General features: G+C 36.9%; 1 protein-coding gene across 17 annotated transcripts in view; it reads right to left on the reverse strand.

Annotated features, from left to right (window-relative positions):
- Nucleotides 1-1,791: 1,791 nt before the first annotated feature.
- Nucleotides 1,792-26,873, reverse strand: part of LOC134819287 (uncharacterized) — a 52,567-nt gene continuing 27,485 nt past the window's right edge. The window contains exons 1-18 of one of the 17 annotated variants that reach the window (XM_063829136.1): nt 19,790-19,805; nt 19,496-19,608; nt 19,042-19,185; nt 18,805-18,919; nt 17,957-18,140; nt 17,506-17,626; nt 17,072-17,331; nt 16,370-16,543; nt 16,040-16,146; nt 15,777-15,863; nt 15,316-15,435; nt 14,925-15,085; nt 14,309-14,583; nt 14,048-14,185; nt 7,323-7,889; nt 6,007-6,128; nt 5,564-5,696; nt 1,792-2,811 (exon numbers count right to left, since the gene is read on the reverse strand). In XM_063829136.1, the coding sequence (XP_063685206.1) occupies nt 5,580-5,696; nt 6,007-6,128; nt 7,323-7,889; nt 14,048-14,185; nt 14,309-14,583; nt 14,925-15,085; nt 15,316-15,435; nt 15,777-15,863; nt 16,040-16,146; nt 16,370-16,543; nt 17,072-17,331; nt 17,506-17,626; nt 17,957-18,140; nt 18,805-18,919; nt 19,042-19,185; nt 19,496-19,545 (2,742 nt within the window). In that variant the 5' untranslated portion in view covers nt 19,546-19,608; nt 19,790-19,805 and the 3' untranslated portion in view covers nt 1,792-2,811; nt 5,564-5,579. Of the gene's footprint in view, nt 2,812-3,849; nt 3,949-5,563; nt 5,697-5,994; nt 6,129-7,322; nt 7,890-10,539; nt 10,570-14,047; nt 14,186-14,308; nt 14,584-14,924; nt 15,086-15,315; nt 15,436-15,776; nt 15,864-16,039; nt 16,147-16,369; nt 16,544-17,071; nt 17,332-17,505; nt 17,627-17,956; nt 18,141-18,804; nt 18,920-19,041; nt 19,186-19,495; nt 19,611-19,789; nt 19,806-26,873 lie in introns of those variants that run through there. The other 16 variants (XM_063829138.1, XM_063829139.1, XM_063829134.1 and 13 more) reach the window with 16 other exon arrangements.

Consider the following 26,873-nt stretch of genomic DNA (forward strand, 5'->3'; position numbering starts at 1 on the left):
AGGACTTCTCATAGCCATGTGTATACGCGTACTGCGTGACGCGCTTGTTTCGGCGGTCGCGCGCTACTGCAAGCGAGAGGGCTCTGGTTAGAGCAAAGTTAGGACGATAAAGTGAATACGACCGTAGGGGTCACAACGTGATACAAGTAAAACGACATTGGAGGTCGCGACGTGATACAAACTTAACCCTGAGTGATCTAGTAACTATTCGAAACCTAGTTATTCCTTGTATCACGTGGTATGGTGACCCCCACTGTCGCTTCCTGTAGAGTTTCTACGATACAGGTGAGCCGCACACTCTGCACTCGTGCGCGGCGGGTCATACATGACAAGTTATTCCTCTACTTTGACCGGACCTCAACCCTAACCCAATCCCTTACCTGGGGACCTCAGGCTATTATGTTCATAAACATATGAATAGAGATTCGGCGGAATGACAGGCTGAGCGCCGCCCAGTAACCCAATTCCTAACTGAAGTATCCACTTACGTACACCTTTACTTGTAGCGCGATGCGTTACTGTGCCGCGCCGCGCACTCAATGAGGCTTCTCACAGAAGATCGGCGAGATGCGCTACTGTGCCGCGCCGAGCTGCAAGATGAATTGACATCGTCAATTAAACCTTCACTGACGTTCCCTTTGTAGGTTTATAACCTACCAGGACGCGCGCCGAGTTGGACTCGTCGACGGTCCTAATATTTGGAACAAATATTTTACGAGTATTACCTGTTAATATAAATGTTTTCCTGAGAAAAGGCAGTAAGTCACATCAATGTTACTTTGAGAAAATTGAAAATGGGACAAACGTGTTTGTCGTTTTTCATTTTTTACGTAATTTTACTCACATAGAAGCGGTTAATTTAAACATTTGCCCTCTTTGATCGACGGCCCCAAAAGGGGAGGGGGCCGCGGCCCGGTCGCCCGGCGTGCACGAAAAAGGTATGCAACTTGCAGCAAAACATTTATGCGTAAATAAATGATTGTCATATGTCCTAAACATGCTGAAATGTTAAAAGCATAAATTCACCAATGACCAAAACTGATCTTTAAAATAATTCTTCTCGCAACCACTTCGTTAGATCGGCAAAATGCTTGACTATGCATTGTTAATGGTTTGGCCCGGCGCGCTACTTCGTAGCACTTGCCATGTGCCATTTCGAGAAGAAAGCGGCGCGCGCTGCAGCTCCTCCTGTGGCTAGTATAGCTAGAATCGAACAAGGGCAACATATTTGATATTGGCGCGTGGGCACGTACGCACGCAGACATGACGGTTGCAAAGCTACCAGTACCATATAAAAAACCTTGTGCGCTAACCCCTGTCTTTGACTCTTTTGTGCCTTCGGTGCTTTGACTTTTGAGTCTTGGATCGCGCGATCGGGGAAAAATCTACCAACATTAGTAACGTAAGGCGTCAAAGTTTTGTCTGTGCCAATGCAACTAGAAGTCTTGGCGCTTTATGTTACATTGACTATGGTGCACTGTGAAAGTGTCACTAGTATAGAATAGCTATAGGTTCTTCAGTGCACATAACTCAGTTCATTTTAGTACTTCACCTAACCATGTGCTTGCGCGCCGACCCGAGCGCGCTTGTTTCACGGAAAGGCGAGCGCGCTACTCCAAGCTTAACGGGTGATACTCGTAAAATATTTGTTCCAGGACCGTCGACGAGTCCAACTCGGCGCGCGTCCTGGTAGATTAATTATAAACCTACGATTGGATTTGTAGATGTGACTTTGGTGGTACATATTTATTTTATTTAAACAATTTTCTTTCGTCAACAACAAAAAGCAGATCAAATAAAAAAGATATCTAACTACTTTTTCAAAAACGCATATCATAATTCATGTAAGCAAATTACCTAGCTTGCTAGTTTATTTGCTATTGCTCGCTACTCTCACGTTCGGGAAGCTTGAAAAGAGCGCCGCGCACAGGGACTGGCGTGCCAGGTAAATAAGCAAACTGATATATTCAATCAAGTAATACAAATTAGAACATTTATAAATAATCAATATTTTAAATATGTGGACTGGCTTATCGTTACGCTTCCTACACCCTTAATTGGTTAAGCGACTGTACATGTTTAGACCACTTCACCAAGTTTATCTTTATAAAACACCCAAAATAAGGGTTAAAACATTTGAAATTAACTTACAGTTACTGGGCGAGGCGGCACTCAGTCTGTTATTCCGCCATATCTTTAATTTGTGTTTAAAAACACAAAAGCATACTGTCCCCAGGTAAAATAACTCATATCTTATTAATAAAGCATGAATACGGCAGTCAAGTGTGTTATCTAAAAATATTAAACATTTAAAGTTAAATTGCGATAGCCAATTATAGATGCAGCATATTTAAAAAGTGTTCCTCAGCGTAGCTACACTGTGCACTGCAAGTGCATGCAACTGACGAAGTCGCCAAAAAAAGGTCGATATGTCACAAAACATCATGATCAAAGACCTACCTATCCACTTAAAACATGCCCACCAAATGTGATTCCAAATTAGTTTAAAATCAAAGATTATCTTTAAATTTGTCTGAAATCAAAAATACAAGTATTATGTTATTGAAATAAATCTGTAGATGCATAACTCATCAAATTAACCCAATTTTCTGTAAAAAAAACTCATGTCTTCATACATGTTCTATCAGATAACAGTTGCCATTAATACGTCTTCACCGGATCTTCTACTACTACAAAACGCTAAGATATAAATTAACCACATTGTAGATGAACATAAGGATGGAGTCTTGATCAAATCAGTTCTTCTTTCTTCAAGAACTTCATGATGTTTTCTTCTCATGGATCTGGTTACTGAAAATGCTTTATTAGCCGGGATGGACCAATAAAATAATTGGTCATAATCACAATCTACTCATACCATAGCTATTTCTTGGGATTACATTCGAAGTTGACATTTATAGAAATCAATGCTTGCTTTATAAAAATACTTTAGGAAAGTTGAAAAAGAAATCATGCTTCAGCTTCAGTAAAACCCCGATTTACCGCGGAGTTTGGGGAATGGAAACAGCCGCGGTAAATCGGGGTTTGCAGTAAATGGGGGCGCACAACATTCCAACAGTCCAAACAACATTCAAATCGCCACAATTGATTATATTGTTATTTATACTAGAGTGTTTGTCTGACGTAATATTACTAAAGTTACTAACACATTTACTAAAGTTTACTAAAGTTACTAACACATGTTTAACTGCTACTAATGTTGTAGAACAAATAGCAGGTTGTGGTTTTTTACTGATTACCCAACAGAGTAGCACTATTGTTAGTATTACCCTTGTTAGTATCTGCTACTACCACAATTACTCACGAAAAATGGCAGCAAACTCATTACAACAGTTATCAGTTTTGCAAAGAATGACCATGCATTGCACTAGTAAACCTATCAAAGATCATGCACGTATCCGTAATATTCAATGAATCCTCATTTATTTTAAAACATGCACTGTAACAGTCAACAGAACAACATGCTACAAAATATCTTGTACACAAACCGTTTAATTCAGACTTTCAATCTAAAAGTACTACATTTCAAGAAGTCCCCGGTGGCTGATATACAAAAAGTGGCCAGGAAGCTGTTTTAGTAGGAAAAAGTGGCAATATATTTTTCGTCACTGTCAAAATATAGCAGTGTGGAAAATAAAACAGCTAGGGATTAAATCCTTAAATTCCTCGCTTTTGTCTTTAAGTCACCGGGGAAAATTCGAACTTAATTAAATGTCAGGAAAAGAAAAATATCAAAGTTTGAACGGTTCAGTATTTGATATTTTGAAGATGCGACTTGAAGACGATGCAGTTTCACTTTCAGTTCAAACCATCCTACACCGAACTAACCCCTGCATTAAAGTCGCTCCCATCTTCTTTTGATACAGAGCTATTATAGTCGCCCTTATCTTCTTTTAATGCAGAGCTATCATAGCCGACCCTATTTCCCTAATAGAATTATTACTTACGGTCTTTTCCCACAATACCACAATTGAAATTAAAGTTTAATAATCAATGAGTTCAATGAGTTTATACGATACCTTCACAGCATTACAACCATAGAATAGTTAAATAGTACCTATATTACTTAAGTATTGTAGATAGTATTTATATTAAAGTCACTATTGTGACGGTACATTAGAACTAGACAGAAACAAAGTGTGAAGGGCCTGAACGGAACCCCTCGGTTTCAGTTCCTTGTTTAACACTGCCGTACAGCAAGGACATTGGATGATGATTAATCACTCTACACTCGACTGGTACGTGACTTTTTCAATCCGTTCTCTAGCTGGTCCTGAACGACTATTCGAAACCCTCTAATATGATCCCAACCCTAACCCAATCCTTAACAAAAGCATATGCTGAAACCCTAACCCTAACGAGAAATTTTAATTAGACTTACTTCCTTATACGGTCATATACTCGCCAATATCTCGTCAGGGGGGGCATTTTAACCACATAGCTCACTCCACACTATACTCAGATGCTCTATCAAATGTTGCTTATATGTGCTTTTTTCGCCTAAATTTTTAGTTTTTGGCCTATAACTTTCAGTTTCAGTTATTATGAAATAATTGTTATCATCGTGATCAGCTCATCGAGATGAAACTTTTAGTACTAATATCATAAGATTTAAAGGAACATTATTTTCAAATTTATAAAACCTGAACACAATTAAGGGTCTGTCTTGTGTGCAATTTTTTTGAAAAATCTGGTCCTTCAAATATTATAATTTTGGTACCAAAAACTAAAAAGTGCGTCTGACTAAGCTTATTACGATCCTGTAAAGATTATTTCAAAATATGCGGAGTTATAGGAATTTTAAGGAAGAAATTACCTATTTTTCGTCCTTTTTACACTCTTGCAATGCACAGGAGGCCCACATAGTCATACAGCTCCACGTTATCGTGCTACACGGCGAACTTGCATTATTCACACTTAAAGGCAACTTTTGGTACCAAATTTATCAAAATCAGAGACAAATATTCGGTGCCAACTCATGGCGCTTATTACATAGACTATTTAGCATTTACCCATTATAATGTGCTTTAAAGTTTCAATGTGCAGAATATTATTAGTGGTAAACCTGGTTTTAACCCAGCAGCATATCTTTCATCTGTTTTACAAAAGATTGCTGGTTAGGTTCTGCAGTAGTCGTGTAGTTGTTGTTCAAATTGTTTGTTGGCACAAAAGTAGCAGCAACGTTGCCCTAACGAAATGACAAATATAATAATAATGCAGTTCTGATTCACAATCACTTCACACTTGGCTGATATCTAAATTCCTTTTATTTTTGTGGATGATTCGGGGTTTCATCATGTATTTAAATTTGTATTTATATTTATTTGGGATAATTCTGTTTTAAATTATCGAAAAAAGAAAGTATTGAGTTTTACAGCACATAAATTATTTTGTCGGCTTTAATTAACAACGATTGAGAAATTTTCAATAATTCCCAAATCAGTGTATTTCATCTCTTTATTTAGCAAGTAGTCACCGAATCACACATAAAATCAATTAACATAGGTATGCTTATTAGAACCATTGATTTAAATTTAGGCACCTGTTCTTTATTAAGGTCAAATATCGACATTCTCATATGCAGCCTCGCATTTGGCCTCTTCATTGACTTTGACTGAGTTCATACTGACGATTCCACTTTCTTTTGATTCTTGATAGTCCTGTTGGCCTGTTTTCTAAAGAAAAATACCACATTTATAACCGGTCCTGGAAATTACTGGATACCTAGAACGTTCGCCGAAACTAACTTCGAGTGAGGAAACAAATCGTATTGATGAACAATCTAGGCTCACTGTGATCGGTTCAGGCTCTGATTACTGGCTTTCTTTTATAGTAATTATAGTGCACACCAGCCAATTAGTCGAAAGGATGCTAGCCATTAAGCGAACAGCATGGTATTTAGAGAACACGTGACTATAGCACTTGACAATAGCACTTGACAACGATACTCAACTAACTTTATCTCATAAGTACCTTGGAACAAACCTTGTTTGAGTTTAAACATAACAACTTTTTCTTGAATACTACAACACCAGCCACTGATACTATCACAAGGATCACAATGATCACGATAACTGCGATTGCCCAACCTGGAAAACCTTCCTCATCTGAAATAATAAAGAGGGTGTTATTGCTTAATCAGTGAATGGATTTGACTTATCGTGGGCAGGTGCAGCATATCTTTAGGCACGTGACAGCGAAATTAACCAATCAGTTTCCACTAACGCAGATAAAATTTATAAATCGATGTCAAGAGTTTTAAAGATATACTCCGCCTCCCTAAATAAATCAAATCACCTTAAAAACTTTCATAGCAAATTTCAAATTATTTGGTTTATTTAATACACATTGCAAGAAAATTTGCTTTAAAAGTTGATGCACAGTTTAGCAGTCGAGAGTGAGTGAATGCTGAGATGAAATTAAATAGAAATATTTCGCCTTGCCCAGGTTGTTGACTTTAATCCTCAAAACTAAACAGTAACCTAAAATCTGACTAAATTCATCCGCAACCTTTCCACCAGGTCACTACTCTAGCACAGTGGCGTAAACAGATGGGAAACAAATTACTGGCGTGGAACGTCCGAAGGTCGAACGAAGGTCACATATATGTATGTATATTATGTATGATTAAGTGTGTGTGTGTGTGTGTGCTGTTTATTTTTGTTCGACTTAAAGAATAAATGTCTTAGTGCTTCACCACAGATAAGACTAATTAATCAGGAAAGGCTTGTTTCTTGTCACAAAGAAGTATATAATATAATTATATCCTTTAATAGTGCTTCGGTACAAACAAATTAACTAATCCCTTTAACTGTTAAAGAAAACGGATTTTGTCACAAAAAAGAATACTAGTTTAAATGCACATTGCACAGGTAAGACAGCGAATCTATCAATAAGACAGTCGTCTTGGCATCTTTATGTCGTTACTCAGTGTGTTCATGGCTGTCTGACTTGCTCATTAAATTGAAGCCCTGGAGTTTATCATCCTTACAACCACAGTTATAAGTTTGGTGGTTTCAGATAAAAATGGAGTGCACTCGTATAAAGATGGTTATCGCACACGTATAAAGATGGTTATCAAAAATTCCGAGCTCTGCAAAGAAAGTCGAATTGATGGAACTGGAAGTAACGGAAGAATCTTATATTGATTATCAAGGGTTACAAATAAAAGATAGCAACATTGATATCTCTTTCAATACGCCCTAGATCTCTTTAGTACTATAGCAAATTTAGCTTTGAGAGGCTTCATTTAAAAATGGTAAAGCTGACTTTGAAAAGGCGTACTTTTCTATGAAACTCACTTGTGCTAGGGCTTGTGTCACCTTTTTCAATACACTTCGGAAGATTCTTCAAACTGGAAACGGTCCCATCAGTCTCGCAAGTCAGCTGAGAATGTTCCGGAACATAATCAGTTTTGCATTTGACAGTGAAGTTTTGACCCGCGTTAACCTCTTCTGGACTTATGCTTTCAACATTATCAGTGTCCGTGAGTTGTGGTTTAGAACAGGTACCAGTAACACACTTTGGGGAATGATCCAAACTGGACACAGTCCCATCAGTCTTACAGATCAGTCCAGCATTTTCAGGAATATATCCAGATCTGCACAAAACAGTGAATTTCTCTCCAGCGTTGACCTCCTCCGGGCTTACACTTTCAACATTATCAGTCAGTTCTGGTTTAGAGCAAGTTCCAATAACACAGTTTGGTGATGCAGGAGACAACTTCCCATCTTTCCCACACAATAGTTCTGTTTCACCTGGCACATAATCAGACATGCAAGTGATGGTGTACTTTTCTCCGGCTTCTATATCAGCAGTGTCAGGGGTGACAGTAGCAACGTTGGAGTCTGTAGGCTTGCTGCACTTTTCTGGTTAGAAAATGAGTTTAATATCTTCAGATGTTATATCATTCAACAGCAACAATGCTGAAATAGCGAAGTAAAGAGCTCCTCACAAAAAATTCTTGAGCTCTTTAATACTAAGTTAGCTTGGCAATAACATGTAAATTAAACATTTTATACAGTTAGAATTTGCATTCCGACCTGTACTGAATTTAATCAAAATAAATTGCATGCAACATAAATTGCATTCTATATTTCTAATAACTTAATGTAGAATGGTATAGAATTGTAGATGGTACAGAAACATGAACTAGCGAACCTGCGACTTGCGAGACTTAAAAATATAAAAAGTAGCAGCTGCCATCTCCAGCCTTAGGAACAATAACTTGACTTTACGAGTGCAGAATAACAAGCAAAAGCTGGAATCTAAAACGAAGCTGGAATTTACAGCAAAGCTGGCATCTTTTAGTTCAGCTCAATCTGCAGCGTTAACGAGGAGACACGATAAGATCTACCAGCGGGGGACACAGCAATTTATTAATAACTTTATTATAAATACCTTGTGCGCGTACCATTATAATAGTGACCCTCATTTTACCGGCACTAATTCGGCCGATTTTTATAACTTAAGCGTACAAAGTGGGAAGATAACAAATACTGGCAGCAAGATGAACGTTTACTCCGAATAGCTTTCACCTTGTTCGTTGCATTTTGGGGAATAGTCTAAACTAGAAAAGGTTCCGTCGTCAGTTTGACAGATCAGTTCAGCATGTTCAGGAATATACCCAGATTTGCACAAAACAGTGAATTTCTCTCCAGCGTTGACCTCTTCCGGGCTTACACTATCAACATTATCAGTCAGTTCTGGTTTAGAGCAAGTTCCAATAACACATTTTGGGCTATAATCCAAACTAGCAGAGGTTCCGTCAGTTTCACAGATTAGTTCAGCATTTTCAGGAATATACCCAGATTTGCACAAAACAGCGAATTTCTCTCCAGCATTGACCTCTTCCGGGCTTACACTATCAACATTATCAGTCAGTTCTGGTTTAGAGCAAGAACCAATAACACATTTTGGGGAATAGTCCAAACTAGAAGAGGTTCCGTCAGTTTTACAGATCAGTTCAGCACTTTCAGGAATATACCCAGATTTGCACAAAACAATGAATTTCTCTCCAGCGTTGACCTTCTCCGGGCTTACACTTTCAACATTATCAGTCATTTCTGGTTTGGAGCAAGAACCAAGAACACACGTTGAAGCTGGAGACAACTCCCCATCCACCGCACACAATAGTTCCGCTTCACTCGGCACATAATCAGAGATACAAGTGATGGTGTACTTTTCTCCGGCTTCTATCTCTGCAGAGTCAGGGGTGACAGTAGCAACGTTGAGGATGTTCGGTTTGCTGCACTTTTCTGGCAAGTATACAAATGTGATATACCAGTCGCTACCATTCAGCAGCGGTGGTCTAGCTACAGTGCATTTTTGAAAAAAGCTTTGCTTACTGAATCAGCAGAAATTAATACATACACTGTTGACTGTGGCAACAAAATAAAAGTTGTTTTGAGAGATGGGGGAGGCGATATAGACTTAACTTTACAGGATATTCGCAAATTCAGAAGCTTGTGAAAGGTGGTAGATGAGCAAAGTTAACTTTAATAATCTTATAAGAAGGCATTCAAATACGATTAGCTTCATTAGACAATAGAAGTACTTGGTAAAAACTCAGAAATTCTTATACAGCGGGAGGGGTCTTAAACTATAAATAAAAATGAGTTTGTAGTAACAAATTAAACGTTTTAAGCTGTTACAATTTCGCAGGGGTCTGTATGTTGGTGCTATTTTTTTCTAATTGTGAATAAAATATGAATCTAAATGGTCTGAATTTGGAATTTGACACCAAAATGAATACCAAAGACAGCTAGGATGAAGTTTCTTTTAATTTTGATCAGTCCCTAAAATCCCTTCAACTAAAAGAGCAAATCTGTTTAAACGTAAAAACTACATTACAGACTCATGTTATAGAACAACCTCATATAGGCTTTGTGAGTAAAAATGATAAAGAGCGATGATTAATTTATCGAGCATAAAAACATGTGCCACAAAGACCTCAATAAACTTGAATTGTTCTATACGTATAGACAACGACCTGTCTATACGTATTATTGCAGTTCCTCTGTTCCTTGTGAGGCAAAAGCCTTCTAATCTGAACGATGCAGGCTCCTAATTTGAGCAACAGTATTGGGGTGGCTCTAGGGCCGGTAGTATTCAAGTTAGGGTTTAAGTCATCGAGACCTGCATTCTCTAGATACCTGACCGTTTTATATAACATGAAAATCTTACTGTAGCAAAATCACTGACTGTTAAGAATGAAAGAAGCATAACAACAGGACCAATGGTGCTGAAAGCGTTATTCCTGGTTGAATACCATTTACTCTGAAAAGTGAACAGAGTTTTATGGACACTTTTGATGGTGATTTGTGATTGCAAACTGAATTTTATTAATTAAATGAGGGATCAAAATCAAGTAATAAGATCGTAATCAGAACAACAAGATAATTTATTAAAATGAAAAGTTGAAAAAAAAATCAAATTTCGAAAGATCAAGCAGAAAGATCAAGCAGAAAGATCAAGCAGAAAACCCTGAAGTTGGTTACGAGAACTATCAAAACTTACTGTCAACAGGTTCAGGGTCAGGGATCGGTTCTGGGAACATAAGAGTGATATTTTCTGATTTTATAAATTTAAATAAATTTTATGAAGGCTAGTCACATATTCATGAAACTCAACACTACCACCTGGAGTAAATATCATTTATATACAATTTTTGTAAAATCTATTTCAAATGAACCAAAACACGCCGGTTAGTGCAATCTTTGGGAAAAGAGGCAATTTCTATATACATTTAAATGATTATTTAGATATTCAAACATATAGAATGTCCTCTATGGTCACTATGGTAGCATTTCGTACAGCTAGTTAAACAGAAATGTCATCAATAAAGAATAATTTGACCTTATTCAGAAGATTACATAAAAATAGAGATCCTGTTGATCTTGAAGTTTATTAAGACCTATCATCATGTCAAAAATAAATCAAAAGTAATCGTTTGTAATAGTATACCTAACTAAAACCAAAAGTACAGCGAGAATCAGTACAAGCACCAGTGATTGGCTAGCCCTCTCATAAAATCAATACAGTTATTGTGTTAAAATATTAAATAACAGATTGGAAAATGGAAATGATAGCAATAAATCATTTGTTCACCGGCCACAATCAATCTTGTGGGGTAATTGTAAACTGTTAGCTAATCAAGATAAAAAATATCGTCATGAAAGGATAACTGTAGCTACGTATATCTTCAGTTTTCATAGTTAACATATTATAAACTCCTTTGAGATAGAATAATCAGCCGGAATGGAATAATCAATTCTGATAATCCCGGCTCCCGCTGTTAGTTTTCCCGCTTAATAAATAACCCCGGCACGTGTTCTATGACTTATAAGAACTATAAATATACTTGATCTACGTATCAGTTGAATTGCAGGCGGTGGCAAAGCTCCGGCATACTGCTTAAATTACTTCGACTCTTACATTACTTTGACCAGTCCCAGAACTTGTCTTGATGATTACATTTGTCCAGTAAATTTTGTCGTAGCAATTGCACTGTTTGATATTATAGTCGTCTATTTTGATGAAATTCATGACACGATATCGACTCCACTGTTTTTCGCTTGTCAGGCTTAACTAGACGCCCCTTATTGATATTCATTCAATGTTCGAACTGAGGAACTATGTATAAATAGAACGCCAATTTCAACTGTCATAGTACCTTAGTTTTATTTATCTAGTAGTAGTAGTATAATTTACGTCCCAATTCCATTTCATATTTTTCATACTAATCTCATATAGATAGAGTCAAAGTTAAATATTAAAACGAATCAGCCCTAGCACTTAGCGACATCCCAGAGGTGTTTATAACGCAAAACGCTGGCACGCTCAAGGTTATATTAAAATAACCCCTTGTGCTAAAGCACGTCGGCGTTGTTTTCATAACAATCCCTCGTGCTTCGCACTCTAAATTATTATCAACTTTTCCAGCGCGTCGCGGGAAAAATAGAAATATAATCCCTGTGCGTGCCGGCGTTATGTGTGTTATGCTTAGTTCCAGATATAATCCTAAAGCAGAAAGTGCAGCAAGACCAGGAATAGACACCAAAACCCAGGTCCGAGTTTAAGGTCACCTGAAAATAGAATCATTGATATTTTTCATTCTTTCGGTAACTGTCCAGTCCAGATTAAAAAAAACGTATAAGATGGTCAGAAGTGCTAAGTATACTTGTGATAGAGAATAGTAATTATAGGACTTAAAAAGGCAGTTGATGGAAATTTAACGTCCGCCTTCTAATGGCCTAATGGGTGCAATTCTTGTTGATTTATGAAGGCTAGAAATTCAACACTACCAGCTGGAGTACGAATCATTTATATAAAATTTTTGTAAAATCTATTTCAAATGAACCAAAACACGCCGGTTAGTGCAATCTTTGGGAAAAGAGGCAATTTCTATATACATTTAAATGATTATTTAGATATTCAAACATATAGAATGTCCTCTATGGTCACTATGGTAGCATTTCGTACAGCTAGTTAAACAGAAATGTCATCAATAAAGAATAATTTGACCTTATTCAGAAGATTACATAAAAATAGAGATCCTGTTGATCTTGAAGTTTATTAAGACCTATCATCTTGTCAAAAATGAATCAAAAGTAATCCAAAGTAATCGTTTGTAACAGTAGACCCAACTAAAACCCAAAGTACAGCGAGAATCAGTACAAGCACCAGTGATTGGCTAGCCCTCTCATAAAATCAATACAGTTATTGTGTTAAAATAACAGGTTGGAAATGATAGCGATAAATCATTTGTTCACCGGCCACAATCAATCTTGTGGGGTAATTGTAAAATGTTAGGTAATCAAGAACAAAAAAGATCGTCATGAAAGGATTAATGTAGCTACGTATGAATGAGAACATGCAGTAACACAGATTGGATGCGCGTCGTAGTAGTTTGTCACGTGACTCGCGTCATCAAAACACGTGACAGTGCGCGGATGAGATTATCATGCGAATATCAAAATTACTAACCAAATCAAAACACGTGACAGTGCGCGGATGAGATTATCATGCGAATATTAAAATTACGAACCAAATTTAGTCGAGCTAAAGCGAGGCAGGATTAAAGAAACTGTGCCGGGGTTATTTATTAAGCGTGGAAAAATAGCGGGATTATCAGAATTGATTACCTTGCGAGACATAATATACATATTCGACATAATTCCGGTGACCCATATCCCAGATGTGTTTATAATTATAATATTTTCCTGGAATTCTTTCCCCGAAAAGTCGTGGACACTGGTAACCGATAATTTTCCCAAAGGGTTGCCAGAGTATTTTGAGGACAGATTGTGAGTCACCTTAGGGCTCAGACTGGCTGACGGGAAGTTTCAAAACAAATAACAGTGGCGCAATATATATAAATATTAGTATCACTCACTATATTGTATCATGCGCACTTTACTGTCACAGTTGCAATGTAAAAGTATACAACCGCATTATATATTTGATATAATCACGCATAACGCTGTCTTATGAAAGTATGAAATCTCCCTACAGTTGAAACAAAGCGGCCCCAAGAGTGAGCTCTAAGCTTATATTATTACGTGGGGCTAAACTAATTACGGTACATGTTATCCTCCTCGTTCTCTCTCCCATCCATTTATGTCACATTTCTGGAACAAAATCATCAATTAAACCACTTACCAACGGCCGATTTTTATAAAATTTGCTTATGGGCTTCGTCAGAGTTTTGTCAGCACTATACCGAAAAAACCAGTCCCGTAACTATTACCGTTTTTTTTGTATAACCGTTCGGAAATTACACACACACAGACACACAGACACACACACATTCTGGTGTTATTAAGTTGATTGATCTCAGAACAATAACACTATAACAGCACAGCATAATCACATCACGTAAAGAACACCGAAATGCTGGCTTCGTTCAAACAGCAAACATTTAATTTTGACATTCAGCAAATCATTATATTCTTGCTGCACCTACAAATTTAAAAGTGTAGATTATGGCTATCCACCACGAAAATTACTATGTAACGGTACTTACCGGCATCCACTTCTAGAATGCAGCTACCACTACCAAGACCATTGCCACCACAGGACTCAGACGAAATCTTTATTTTAAGACCTTTCTGTTCAGCAATATCCGTAAATTCGTAAGTTTCCAGTAATGTCGAGGTTTCACCTGGAGAGAACAGTTATTTTTCCGATAGTTAAATTTCGAGATGGTTTTGCGTTAAATTTCATGCAACCAGAGCAAATCTTTCATATAAATGCTCAGTAGCATATTTGTAAAAAAAATACTCACATGAATCGGCAGCTGATACACGAAGTCTTTTCGAAAACAAGGTGTTATTATTCATATCAAGCAAATCCGCCTTAAGACACTGAGCTGATGTGATTGGCGTGTCTGCTGGGAAAGTCAAACTGATCTTTTTATCATCTTTAGTTCTTTTTGCTTTGTCACAAATTTTTTGGAATTCGATTGATTCATAATTTTTATTCTTAAATCTCTCCGTTTTCATGACTTCAAATAACTGATACTGGAGTCCGTACGCCCTCATGTATTGCCAATAGATGCACCTGATTAGAAGATAACAGTGAGATACCTTACTAAGAGAGCGTACATCAGGGTCAGATTTTAAGATAATGTCAAAACTATAAAAATATTTGGTCTTAACTGTGCCCTTCAAAGACTAGATCTTCCTTTCTTTAAGAATTGAAGAGTAGGTTTACCCAACGGTTATGCTAAATCTAATACTGGATATCTTTATCACCGTTTCAATGAATTTGAGGTGTCTGATCATGTTTATGGTGAACGGAAAAATGAAGCTGTTATTATTCTCCCCATTGGGAATTACAATAGATATTCAACAATTATCATGAAAACATTTTGACACTGCAAGAATATCTATAAAATTAACCTTGTTTGATGGTTCGCCTGTGGTTCTGGAAGTTCATCTTCATACTTATCTTGATCTATACCTGCCCTATCTTCATAGTCATAATTCTGCTCGGTGTCCGTAATGAACTGGATTTTGTAATCGTTAAGGTAGAATTTCCAGTTGTCTGCTTTCAACAGGATCTGAAATTTTTGTAGTTAGGACCAGAATACCCTTAAATTTATTCTTCACATAATATGATCTTAAACAATCGATAGATCAATGTGATTATGAAGTTAAACAGGTTAACAAAAAGTTTGAAGTTATCATGGAGGTAAAGTTTCACTTTCCCGTGCTTTCGAACAGAATCTAAGATACGTCATAGTAAATATTTTATCCTAAGATTGACTCCGCAAAATAACCATAAACAAACTTGTTTGGCATTGTCCCCAGCTAGAGCTTCACTAGGCATCATGTAGGCTTTGTTGGGTGTTTGTTTTAAATCATCCCCCAGATTCACACAGGTCCGTGACGTTAAGGGGATGGATAGAAACTGAAAGTTTCAGTTTTTATCTTTCACAAATAGAAAAGAAAACAATTGTCGCTGATCTATGGGTAACGATTTTGAACTTAAATTAGTATTAAGATGTTAATTCTTTCATTCATAAAAAACAGGGGGTATTGACAGTAAGAGGATTCACAGTTATTTCACAGATGTAAGTTATTGCAAATGATTCTGGACTTTCTACAGTATGTCGATGACGTCTTTCGCTCATTATAGTTACAGTTCTGTAGTTTTTCATCTAAATTTGGATCCAGCCATGAAATCATCAGGTTAAATAGGGATTCTCGTATAAATATGTACAAACGGTTTGTTGAATATAAAAGATATACCTTGGGAGCAATCACAACTTCAACTTTTCCAACTCCAAATTGTTTGCTAGTTATATCTGCCTCCACTCCATCAGTAGTTCTTTTGATCTGAGATATATTTATTGTTTAGATTGCTGAGGAATTTAATACGTTGTTCTTCGTCAGTATTATCAAATGCTGCCTCCAACAAAGTCAGACCAAATCCCGCCTGTGTAGAGCTTTAAATCGATCTTTAAAGTACACCATAATTTGAATTTCAAATACTAAAGATCAAGAATTAAAACCTTGCACTGGAACTCGTGTTCTCGATGCTTAACTAGATCGGTAACAGTCAGGGTTCGGCCATGGTTGGAAAGCTGAAGATTAGGATAATCGTCGACGTTAAGATCCACTGTGAAGGAACGAACATTAGTTTTAAAACTTAGAAATATTAAACAGTGATATAACTATAACGATGTACAGCTATGATTCATATTTAAAAATCACAAAAATCTTTAAAACGATTGAATTGATTTTTATCCAAAAACATTGATATTACTCACAATTGCATATGATAATCAATCATGAATATTTATCAGTTCACTAGAGATAGCCTGCAAAAGTTTGTCTCTTACCGTCTTGGTTATTTTCCTCGATTTGCCAAATGTAACTGACATCTTCCCATTTACCCCTGCCAGGAGTATCTCTGATGAACACCGTAAAGTTGACAGTCGAATCCTGGTCTACCAAATTTGGTTCTGTTATCTCTGATACAGGTCTTAAAAGGAGGGCGCCCGCATCGTTCTGGCCTTGGGATTTATACGTAAGTTAAAAATCCAGCGTTAAAATAAAGTTGTACAGTAATTAACTGATCAGAATGCAGTAATCATTAAACTTAAAGACTACCACTTTTTAAAAATCAAAACACTTATTTTACTTCGGAGTATTCCAACAGCCACATTGTTACACAAGTGCAACCAGCCAACTACAAGAAGCCGTAGGATTTATTTGGCCAGTGACGGCTAAGGTAATGTGTTTTTCTTCGCCCGAAACTTTGCTGCGATGTGCAGCTCCTAATTTTTAACCATTATACCCGATTTCTCGAGTATTTGGCTGAGTAGACCGGGGGGCTGCATAGACCACTCAGGATCCTTAGCTGAACGTCAACGACGCTCACCCCACGACCAGGCAGACAGTGGGATTCGAACTCGCAACCTCACGATTGCAAAGCTGGCGTTCTAACCGACTGCGCTACCTGGCCGTAAATATATCAAACCAAGCATTTTGTCTCATTTCATGCAGTATATTAATTATATTAATATAATGAAAATAATCACCGTTCGATGTGACTTCGTATTTGGAAAGTTCATAAGTCATATCAGCGTCGTCAAATTCAGTATCGTATACGGCCTCGCACTTATAATTGCCTTGGTCCTCATCTTCATTAAAGATCATGATTAGCAGCGTTCCTCGATCTATGTCATCTTTTGATATCGCACTTATGTCATCTTCAGCTATAACAAGTCTATCGCCCCTAACTTGGTCATTTGGAATGTCTATCACTTCCCAGGTTGAAGTATCTTTTTTCTCAAACGACCTGTCACAGTGCAAAAGAGTTTTGAATGTAATCATCTAAATTTATCAATATCATGTTTTGTTTTACAGTTCAACACTTTAAATCCTAGTTTTATTGAAAACGATTAAGATTTCTCTAAAAATGAAGAAGAATTGATTGGAAAATACTCCGTTGGAGATCAATTAAATTGCTTACCACCGGGCCTTGGTTTTTGGATTCGAATCTGGTAGCTTGCAAAGAAGCTTCTCCATTGCTTTTCCAATAGATACAGATTTGGGGTCTGATACGACGGGCAAATTTTCTTTGGTAGGTGGATCTGAAATATTTCTTATCTTCATGGCAGCCCTGATTATTGTGCAAGCAAGTACTTTAGTACTTTATTGGTTGATAGTTGGTGAGGAAGTGAGAGTCTCCACTTAGTGTTTCAAAACAATTAGTTGTCGACGTTTCAGGCAACACGCCTTTATCATAGACAACTAATTGTTTTGAAACACTAAGTGGAGACTCTCACTTCGTCACCAACTGTCAAACTATATGATCAATCCACTCATAAGAGCTAAGAAAGATTACCATTAGTACTTTATTACTGTGATCATTATTTATCACTTATTTATATTGGTAACAAATTGAATTTAAGTTAACGTACAATAAACGTCCAGCTTGACTGTATGAGACCACAGTTTGACAACAGCATCATCTATCATCGTTATCTCGGCGTAACACTGATAAATGTGGTTATCTGCTGTATCCAAAGTATTCTGCATTGATGGTTTGTCTGTGTACTGCACGTTGGTCAGGTCGCAAGTAGGAACATCATCATCCGAACAGAGCTGTAAATGGTATCAAGATATTGTAATTTGGTGCTTATAACAGTGCTTCTCATGAAAAAGTTAGATCAACAGGCTTTAAAAATGTTCAATCTAGTGCAATAAAGAGATGAGCAACTGCGCCTAATCCAATGTCTAGATAACTGCAAGATGGGATAAGAATAAGAATTGCGCCCGTTGTTTCGTTGTGGCGGACGCTAGATTTCCATTCACTTCAACTACAAGCTCTAATCAGCTCACTCATAGTTCATAATATTATGAATATTGTGTTTTAAATAGGGAAACACTTGTGATTGAATTCAATTGCTGTAGAACTTAATTTTTATCTGTAATTTAAGAAATAGTAAGCAAAAAGTCAACTATACTCATGTTTTATAATTGTACACATCAGTGCAGTATACTACACATACAAATTGGGCTCATTGCCCAATAGTAATACATTAAAATACACTCGCGCCGCGCATACACTGACTAAAGGCTATAATATACATCAAATCTCCGCAAGCAACCCTTGCTCGCGTCTAGTTGTGTAATTGTCAAGGTAACAAACGGAATGACAGTTCATATTTAAACCTACCTACCTCGTTCTTATTACTATTGTCTTTTTACAAGAGTGTGAATGGAAAAAATCAGAAAAATCAAAAAACATCAAAAATCTTTGATGTACCTCTTTGTTCTTGGAGTCGAGAGAGATTGGTTTACTCGTACTAAGATCATAAGTTTTGTGAAACTCGTATACCACTGACTTGATTGCTGGGTGGTCCTTATCACCAAGATCACACCTGAGAAGTATAATATTCGAAATATTTGATATTTCATAGAATATCGAAGATGGGTGCAGCATGGATGAATCTTTTGATCAATCAGTTAAAATAGTGTAGGTCCTAAAATGTCTACTACTCACTTAAGTGACACAGTGGAGTCCTTTTTAGCTATATACATAAAACCATTTTCTAAACTTTTCGTTGTGTCGGATACTTCAGCTGTTAATGATAGGGTTAGATCAGGGCAACAGCATATTTCCACTGATTGAGATACTTGGGAGTGCCTGAAAATAATTGTTTTTCAAGTTCTATTAGATAAGAGTATCCATTAAAAGACATTCTAAAAGGTTTTATTGACACGGGGAAAAAAAAAAAAAAAAAACTGCCTCAACAATATTTGCAGCACTCTGACAATACTTACTAGTTATCATTACAAAACTTAACACGAAAAAAAACTTACCATGACAAAACTTACCATGACAATCTAACCATGACAACACTTACCATGACAGCACTTACCATGACAACACTTACCATGACATCACTTAAAATGACAATACTTACCATGACAGCACTTACCATGACAACACTTACCACGATAAGATGAAAATTGCCAACCATTGAGGCAGTCTGAGGGAAACCATTACACGATATGACAGTTGGTAGATGAGTGTCTACTTTTAGTCACATGACTTGTATCTTTCTACCTATTAAAGTCAGTTTTTGTTAGAAATAAAAAATCTCAAATATCAATTAATATACTGAAGTAATAATATATTGCCAGTGTCACAAGAGCAAAATGAAATTTAACACCAGATAATTGCTTTCAGAAAGACCATCTTGAAACAAACCTTATTAAATATATCATATTGAAATAAGTTATTTTACCACGGATATGACTTCTAGTGCATATGGTTTTCGTTATGTTGCTCTTCTGAGTGGATCGATCATATTAATTGATATTAAGAAGTTATTGTAATGTCTCGTCCATGAGGAAGGCATGTTGCCGAAACGTCGACAAAAATTTGTTTCACACACTGATTGGAGACCTTCACTTCGTCCCCAACTATCAAGCATATGGTTTTCAGTGAAATCGCTTTTTAAAATGAATTTATCAGCGAAAGTTTTAATCGTTTACCTTCCAAGGACCTTATAGCTTATAGAGACAGCTGTTACCAAACTCACCTCACTCTCCCCGCTCACCATACTCACCACATTTACCCCACTCACCACACTCACCATACTCACCACACTCACCCCACTCACCCCACTCACCACACTCACCACACTCACCCCACTCACCCCACTCACCATACTCACCACACTCACCACACTCACCACACTCACCCCACTCACCACACTCACCACACTCACCCCACTCACCACACTCACCCCACTCACCACACACATCAAACAATGTAAGGGGGTGATGCAACGTCAATTAATGTCAATTAATGTCAATTAATGTCAATTAATGTCAATTAATGTCAATTAATGTCAATGTCAGTTTTGCAAAATTTTGGAATACTGACATTAATTGACACGATATTTTTCGACCAGAGATTATGTAGTTCTACCATATTTTTAGCACTTTAGAACGTTTATATCATCAATTTATTCACTACTATCACATATGGAAATGTTAAATGTGAAAAAATTCAGATCATTAAACAATAAAACTAAAATAATACGGTTTCCCGAAATTTAATTTTCTTAAATGGGCGTGGCCATCCAAGGGCGTGGTTCTCAACATCATCAGAACTTAAAACCCACATTAAACGAAATGCCTTCATGACATTTATATTTGAATAACGAATCTTAAACAGCTAACATTACTCCTTCATACTAAAAAAGCCGATTCTAGATATTTTACCTGTATAAGAAACCAATAAAATATGGGCGTGGCCGGTGGGGACCGAAGATGGAAGAGTTGGAGCTGAAATTTTTTTTTGTGGTCTTTGAACCTAAGGATCAACAGATAAGAACATACTCATAATTATTCAAGGACATTTTGTTTTTTTGAACCGGTCTAACTTACATAGACGTGAATATCTTGAATATTTATCGAATAATGATAATCTTAAATTTCAAGCCATATTAATGTCAATTAATGTCAATTAATGTCAATTAATGTCAATTAATGTCAATTAATGTCAATTAATGTCAATTAATGTCAATTAATGTCAATTAATGTCAATTAATGTCAATTAATGTCAATTAATGTCAATTAATGTCAATGTCAGTTTGGGGTTTTTATGGAATACTGACATTAATTGACGTTGCATTCCCCCCCAATGTAATCCCACAAAAAACAAAGATAAGACGGCCGAAAGAGCCACCAACACACAAATGGTGTCAAGTAAAGAGAAGCTAGGTCTCCTGAGTATTGTGTTACAACAACGCGGTGGTATTATATTTCGTTGTTAAGGGAGAGTTGCTAGGTTGCCGTTATGATAATAATTATTTACTTATAGATCATGAATTTCGTCTTTTGAGTTTTGGGTGTGGGGTATAATCCAAAATGTAAAATAGTTAACAAACATAGGATTAATTGTAGAACATTCTCGGGGATCCGCAAAGAGCTCTTCTACAGGGGGGGGGGGGGGGGGGGGGGGGGGGGGGGGGGGGGGGTCTACAACTAAAACAAAAGCAAAAGTAATAAGGAATTGTGTTTTGGCACCTAGCAACACACAAAATAGTATTCAAATTTATATTAGTTGACCGAATAATGATTCCAGAAAAGACACGAATCTTCTTAATCTTGCATTCAGCACAAATAAAAGTATTACGCAACTAAATACTTAACCGCATCATACTCATAAAGCTGAGAGCTTCTAATTGTGTCAAGAGCCTGCACCGAACAAACAATAACAAATATCAACTTATTTACGTAACATAAAACAAACAATACTTTATATAGCCCCCCAGTAAGTATTAATGAATCCATCTGAATTCGTATCTAATACTACAAAAAGAATTAGCAGCAGGTTTTTAGCAACTACAAAAAGAATTAGCAGTAGGTTTTTAGCAACTACAAAAAGAATAAGCAGCAGTTTTTTAGCAACAAAATCATGTTGAGAAATGAAAATGTATTTATCTAGGGCAAAATACTGCTGACAGATCAGAGGCACTAAAATACCATGTCTATAGAGGACCTGAGCTATTTATAGATACCCTGAGATAGTCTGAGCCCGAAGAATAGCCTATAAAGCTATGTGTGTAATATTATAGTAGCTTGGCTTGGTCTAAGACAAGAAGCTATAAATATAGACACAATATTCAATGTCACTCTAGCTTAGTGCAATTCTAATGATCTGAGCACATCACGAGTACGCTTCGAGAGCATGTCAGTCGGTAGTCACGTGACCAGGGCAACCTGAATACACGTGACCGGGGCAACCTGAATACACGTGACCAGGGCAACCTGAATACACGTGACCAGGGCAACCTGAATACACGTGACCAGGGCAACCTGAATACACGTGACCAGGGCAACCTGAATACACGTGACCGGGGCAACCTGAATACACGTGACCAGGGCAACCTGAATACACGTGACCAGGGCAACCTGAATACACGTGACCAGGGCAACCTGAATACACGTGACCAGGGCAACCTGAATACACGTGACCAGGGCAACCTGAATACACTTGTTGAAAGTGAGTCAGTGACCAGGGCAACCTGAATACACTTGTTGAAAGTGAGTCAGTGCCATCCCTGGCACATGGATGGCAATCAGCACTAAAAATCAGCACTAAAAATTGTATCTTTCATTTTTGTAAGTCACTAAAATCAAGTTCAAACTAAAAGTTCAGATTTGCGGTAATACTACAGTTATTTGTGCCATGTAATTGCTTTGTCGCTTAGAGGTTCAGAATAAAGATTCAAGACTTTCACATTTTAGCTCAAAAAATATGATCGATGACCAATGGAATCCATTGGTCATCGATCATATTTTTTGAGCTAAAATGTGAATTGTTAAAGTAATTGTTTCTATGGTCATTGACCATAGAAACAATTACTTTAACTATTTTAACGCTTGCGTTTTGAGCTGAAAAAGGACAATGTTTTAGACCTGAATTTCCTTCAAGCTTCAATCTAAGATTAAGAATTAAATTAAAATATGGAATCGTATGATTAATTCTGCAAAATCGGAATCAGATTTCGATAAATAATGTCAAAATAGAATTGATAATTCTACTTCCTCAACATTTTCTAAATAAATACATCGTTTGTTTGTTTACACTGGACTGTTGCCTAGGTTATCGGGATTAATTACAGAATTCACTTTAGACTTATTAATGCTTCTGATGGAACCTGAGTGGCAGCTTCTTATTTAATTTTAATATCTCTTGAACAAAATATCTCGGTCATCTGAATGGCTAGAGCTCCCATTTTTTCAGAATAAATATAATTTAAAAGGTCAAACACATTGCATCACAAGGTGGCTCGATCTAATCATTCAAAATATCCGAAAAACGCGAAAATAAACGTTCATTCTGAAAAATGAGCATCATTATTATTAGATGGATATATTCTTCGAATAAGTGATAATAGCAAGTCTTACCAAAAAGAATTGTATACTTAATCGTAGTAACAGTATAATGCGGTAGCATTTCACGCATTTATAAAAGTAACATTCTCGAGTGCAGTAGTATTTCACGCATTTATAAAAGTAACAACTTTACATTCTCGAGTGCCTTTTAATTACTTCATACTTTCAGCAAACCTTAGACACAGTTATCCCTATCTTATGCACTAAGTTTTGAAAAGTGCGGTATGAGAGCTTTTGTAAATATTCCCAATATTTAATAGTTTATTTTTTACTATTAACTGACTCATTGATAATTATGAATTGTATAACACTAATTTACACACTTATACACAAACTTGTTCAGCAGCAGTAATTACAGCACTATCTCACCCAGCTAGTGTACAAATTGACAGCATTTCACAAAGTATAGTTTTAATTTAGTTATTAGCCACATTTAACTCAGAGGAAAGATCGATTATTCAGTTAATAAGGCCAATTGTTCACACGTAATTGACCCGCGTAATACGAAAATTAACCCCGGTAACCTGGTAATAAATTCTGGTCGTGCACTTGCTAGTCCAATTCCCAAGGTGCTTGTTTAATTATTACTTTCCTCGGAATCTGAGGTAGAATCTAAGTTAGATATTAAAAGTCGCGGTTTGGTCACTTTACGTTTCAGTGCAGGTTCTACAGGTACATAATGAACTGCCGCTCTTGATCAGGACTCTCGCCTGCCACTCAACCAAACTCATTACGGTCCTTTAAATATTGGTTAGATAACAGGTACAGTCACAGTTACTTATCTCGTAATCTAAGTTAGATAACACACAATATGATTTTATCATCTACAAGTACATTATGAACTACCGGTCTAGATCATGACTCTACCACTCAATTAGAACCCACACGTGCACGCGGATGTCACCATGGAAATTGCAATGTACAATTAACAATACTTAGTGGGTCACATGGCCAGCTGCTGGTATATTATTATAGAGGATCATTTGCTTGTAGATTACTATTATTAATCTGTGTGTATCTCATGCAATAATCCCATCCCAGGTATCTTCGTGAGACTGGCCGTGCTTTGTCCCGACATAATGTCTGCTCTTTCAGTATACACGGTGGGTTAATTTAATCGTCATTTGTTCACTATGTAAATATTCTCGAGGTTCTGATTTGTCGGCCGGGTTCTCAATTATTATTATCAATGTGTACATAATTCTTGGCTGACTTGGTCTTCCCTTGAGAGCTTGAGTGCACTTGTTCAGTTCGCTTTAAGTCGAAATATGGTGAACGTATTTCTATTTAGGATTGAGAGTTCCATTCGTTGGCTTCAGACTCGCTGTTTGTGAATCTGATATAGCCAATAGCTCAGTTTCAAAATCAGTGCACTAAATTCATCACAGATTAGTTATCAAATAAATAAGGTAAAAATTAATATTAGTAGAAAAAAAAACGTTAGCGCTAACACGGCTTAAATGTAAAAATGGAAATGACGAGGAGTATAGTAGACATAGATAATAGAAACCCATTTTTCACGCTTGTAATCAATTGCCTCTAGTTATATGGTATAATCATGGAAAACGTAAATTGAAAGCGTGACAATGTGGTGCATGTTGCATTAAGTAAATGAAATCACTTTAACTTTCACGAGAGAGATTATATCAAGACAACTTGATTACGCTTTCAGTTTCAGCCACTTTTGATAGCGTCCATTAGAGTCCAAAGAAATATCGGTTGATTTTAAAATTGGTTCAAAATTCAAATAGTATTCAAAGAAGACAGTGCTCTTTGTTTTCAGTTTCATTACAGCATTGACTACGCAATTTCATTCTGTTCTAGTGCATAAAATATTCAATGTTCATTCACCATTAATTTATGTAACGTCTTTGCGACTCTCGGTCCTCTCACGTTCAAGCAGCTCCCTGGATTATATGTATTTGATTCGTCACTGGTCACTAAGAAGCTTCACTGCCACCCCACTTGCATCAAATTTCTAGTGACAAGTCACAGGCACACAATGAATACTTTAACTTAATCTCTAATGACTTATGCAATATGCACGGGGGTAGAGGTTGTCTAGAGTAAATTCGCATTGTTCTGACCTGAGTGGGGTTGATGATAACTACCTTAACAGGCTCGCTAAATCAAATATTCACTATAATATTGTGATATAATAATTGCCCAGTGCAGAGAGATGAGGCGAGAGTGTTATTAGACGCACGACTCATGATTAGCAGCTGATACATACCGTTTGATATGATAACCGTTTTGTTTTGCTTGTGCAGCCTTGCTTGCATGTGTAGGCTTATAGATGAGTCTTGAGGATGTCGGCTATATTGTATTTTGTTTATGAATGGTGGCACGGATGGTTGATCTAACTGTAGCATCCAACAAGTTTGTTAAGTTTGTTTTTGCTAAACCCGTTCACGTTTGGACTTAGATTTGACAGTCTGAAACGTTCTTCTGACTTAGTTTCACACGTTTTCAGAGTTAAATGTCATCTCGATAATTTGTTAGGCGAATTTTAGGTTGAAGCACAAAACACTTTTTATTAACGATGACAGTATCTGAATTAAGACTTTGTTTAGCAAATTAGGCAGTTAAGGGCCAGGGCCAATACAACAAATCTGTCCAGTCCAAATGACTCCATAGGAATTAGGAAGTTAAGTGACCATCTTGAGCATCATTTCAAGGGTTGCTACTTTTGTTTCCCAATGGGGCTGAAGTTACAAAACTCTGCGGCAGCTCGATTGAGTCGATTCGCATACCAGCCGAATTCCTCAGAATGAAATCTAGGCTGAATGATATTTGCATATAAAATTATGTTGAATTAATCTAACTTATAAAAGTTAGAAATTCGCTGATGACCCTTCCAACATGGCTGGAAGCTAACTTAGGCAATATCAAGCAGACGTAATGATCACATAATATGACAAGCTCACTCTTACTTGGATGCGGAATACGTGATTATCACAGATCAGTAGACTGACTTAGTAGGTAGACTGACTCAGTAAGTAGACTGACATGACTTAGTAAGTAGACTGACTCAGTAAGTAGACTGACTTAGTAGGTAGACTGACTCAGTAAGTAGACTGACTCAGTAAGTAGACTGGCTCAGTAAGTAGACTGGCTGGTTTACTAGATAGATCAAATAGACTCCCGATGTAGGACTTGGGTCTTGGACACTGGAGACGACAATGGTAGTCTGCTAGGGGTTTTTATATGAGGTAGCAATTATACCACCCAATCAAGAAATATACATGTAGCAAGGACAAATGCATAATATCCAATTCATGAGACTTCGAATAGTGTAAATTATTAAACCAAACAGAGTCATGAGAATGCGCATCAAACCTACACACAATGCAGTGAATATTATACAACATGTGTAAATGTGAAGACTAAATACATGTAAACCTCCAGTGAGGAAAT

The sequence above is a fragment of the Bolinopsis microptera genome, chromosome 8 (genome assembly GCF_026151205.1).
Source record: "Bolinopsis microptera isolate Bmic1 chromosome 8, MBARI_Bmic_1.0, whole genome shotgun sequence".
NCBI classification, from domain to species: Eukaryota; Metazoa; Ctenophora; class Tentaculata; order Lobata; family Bolinopsidae; genus Bolinopsis; species Bolinopsis microptera.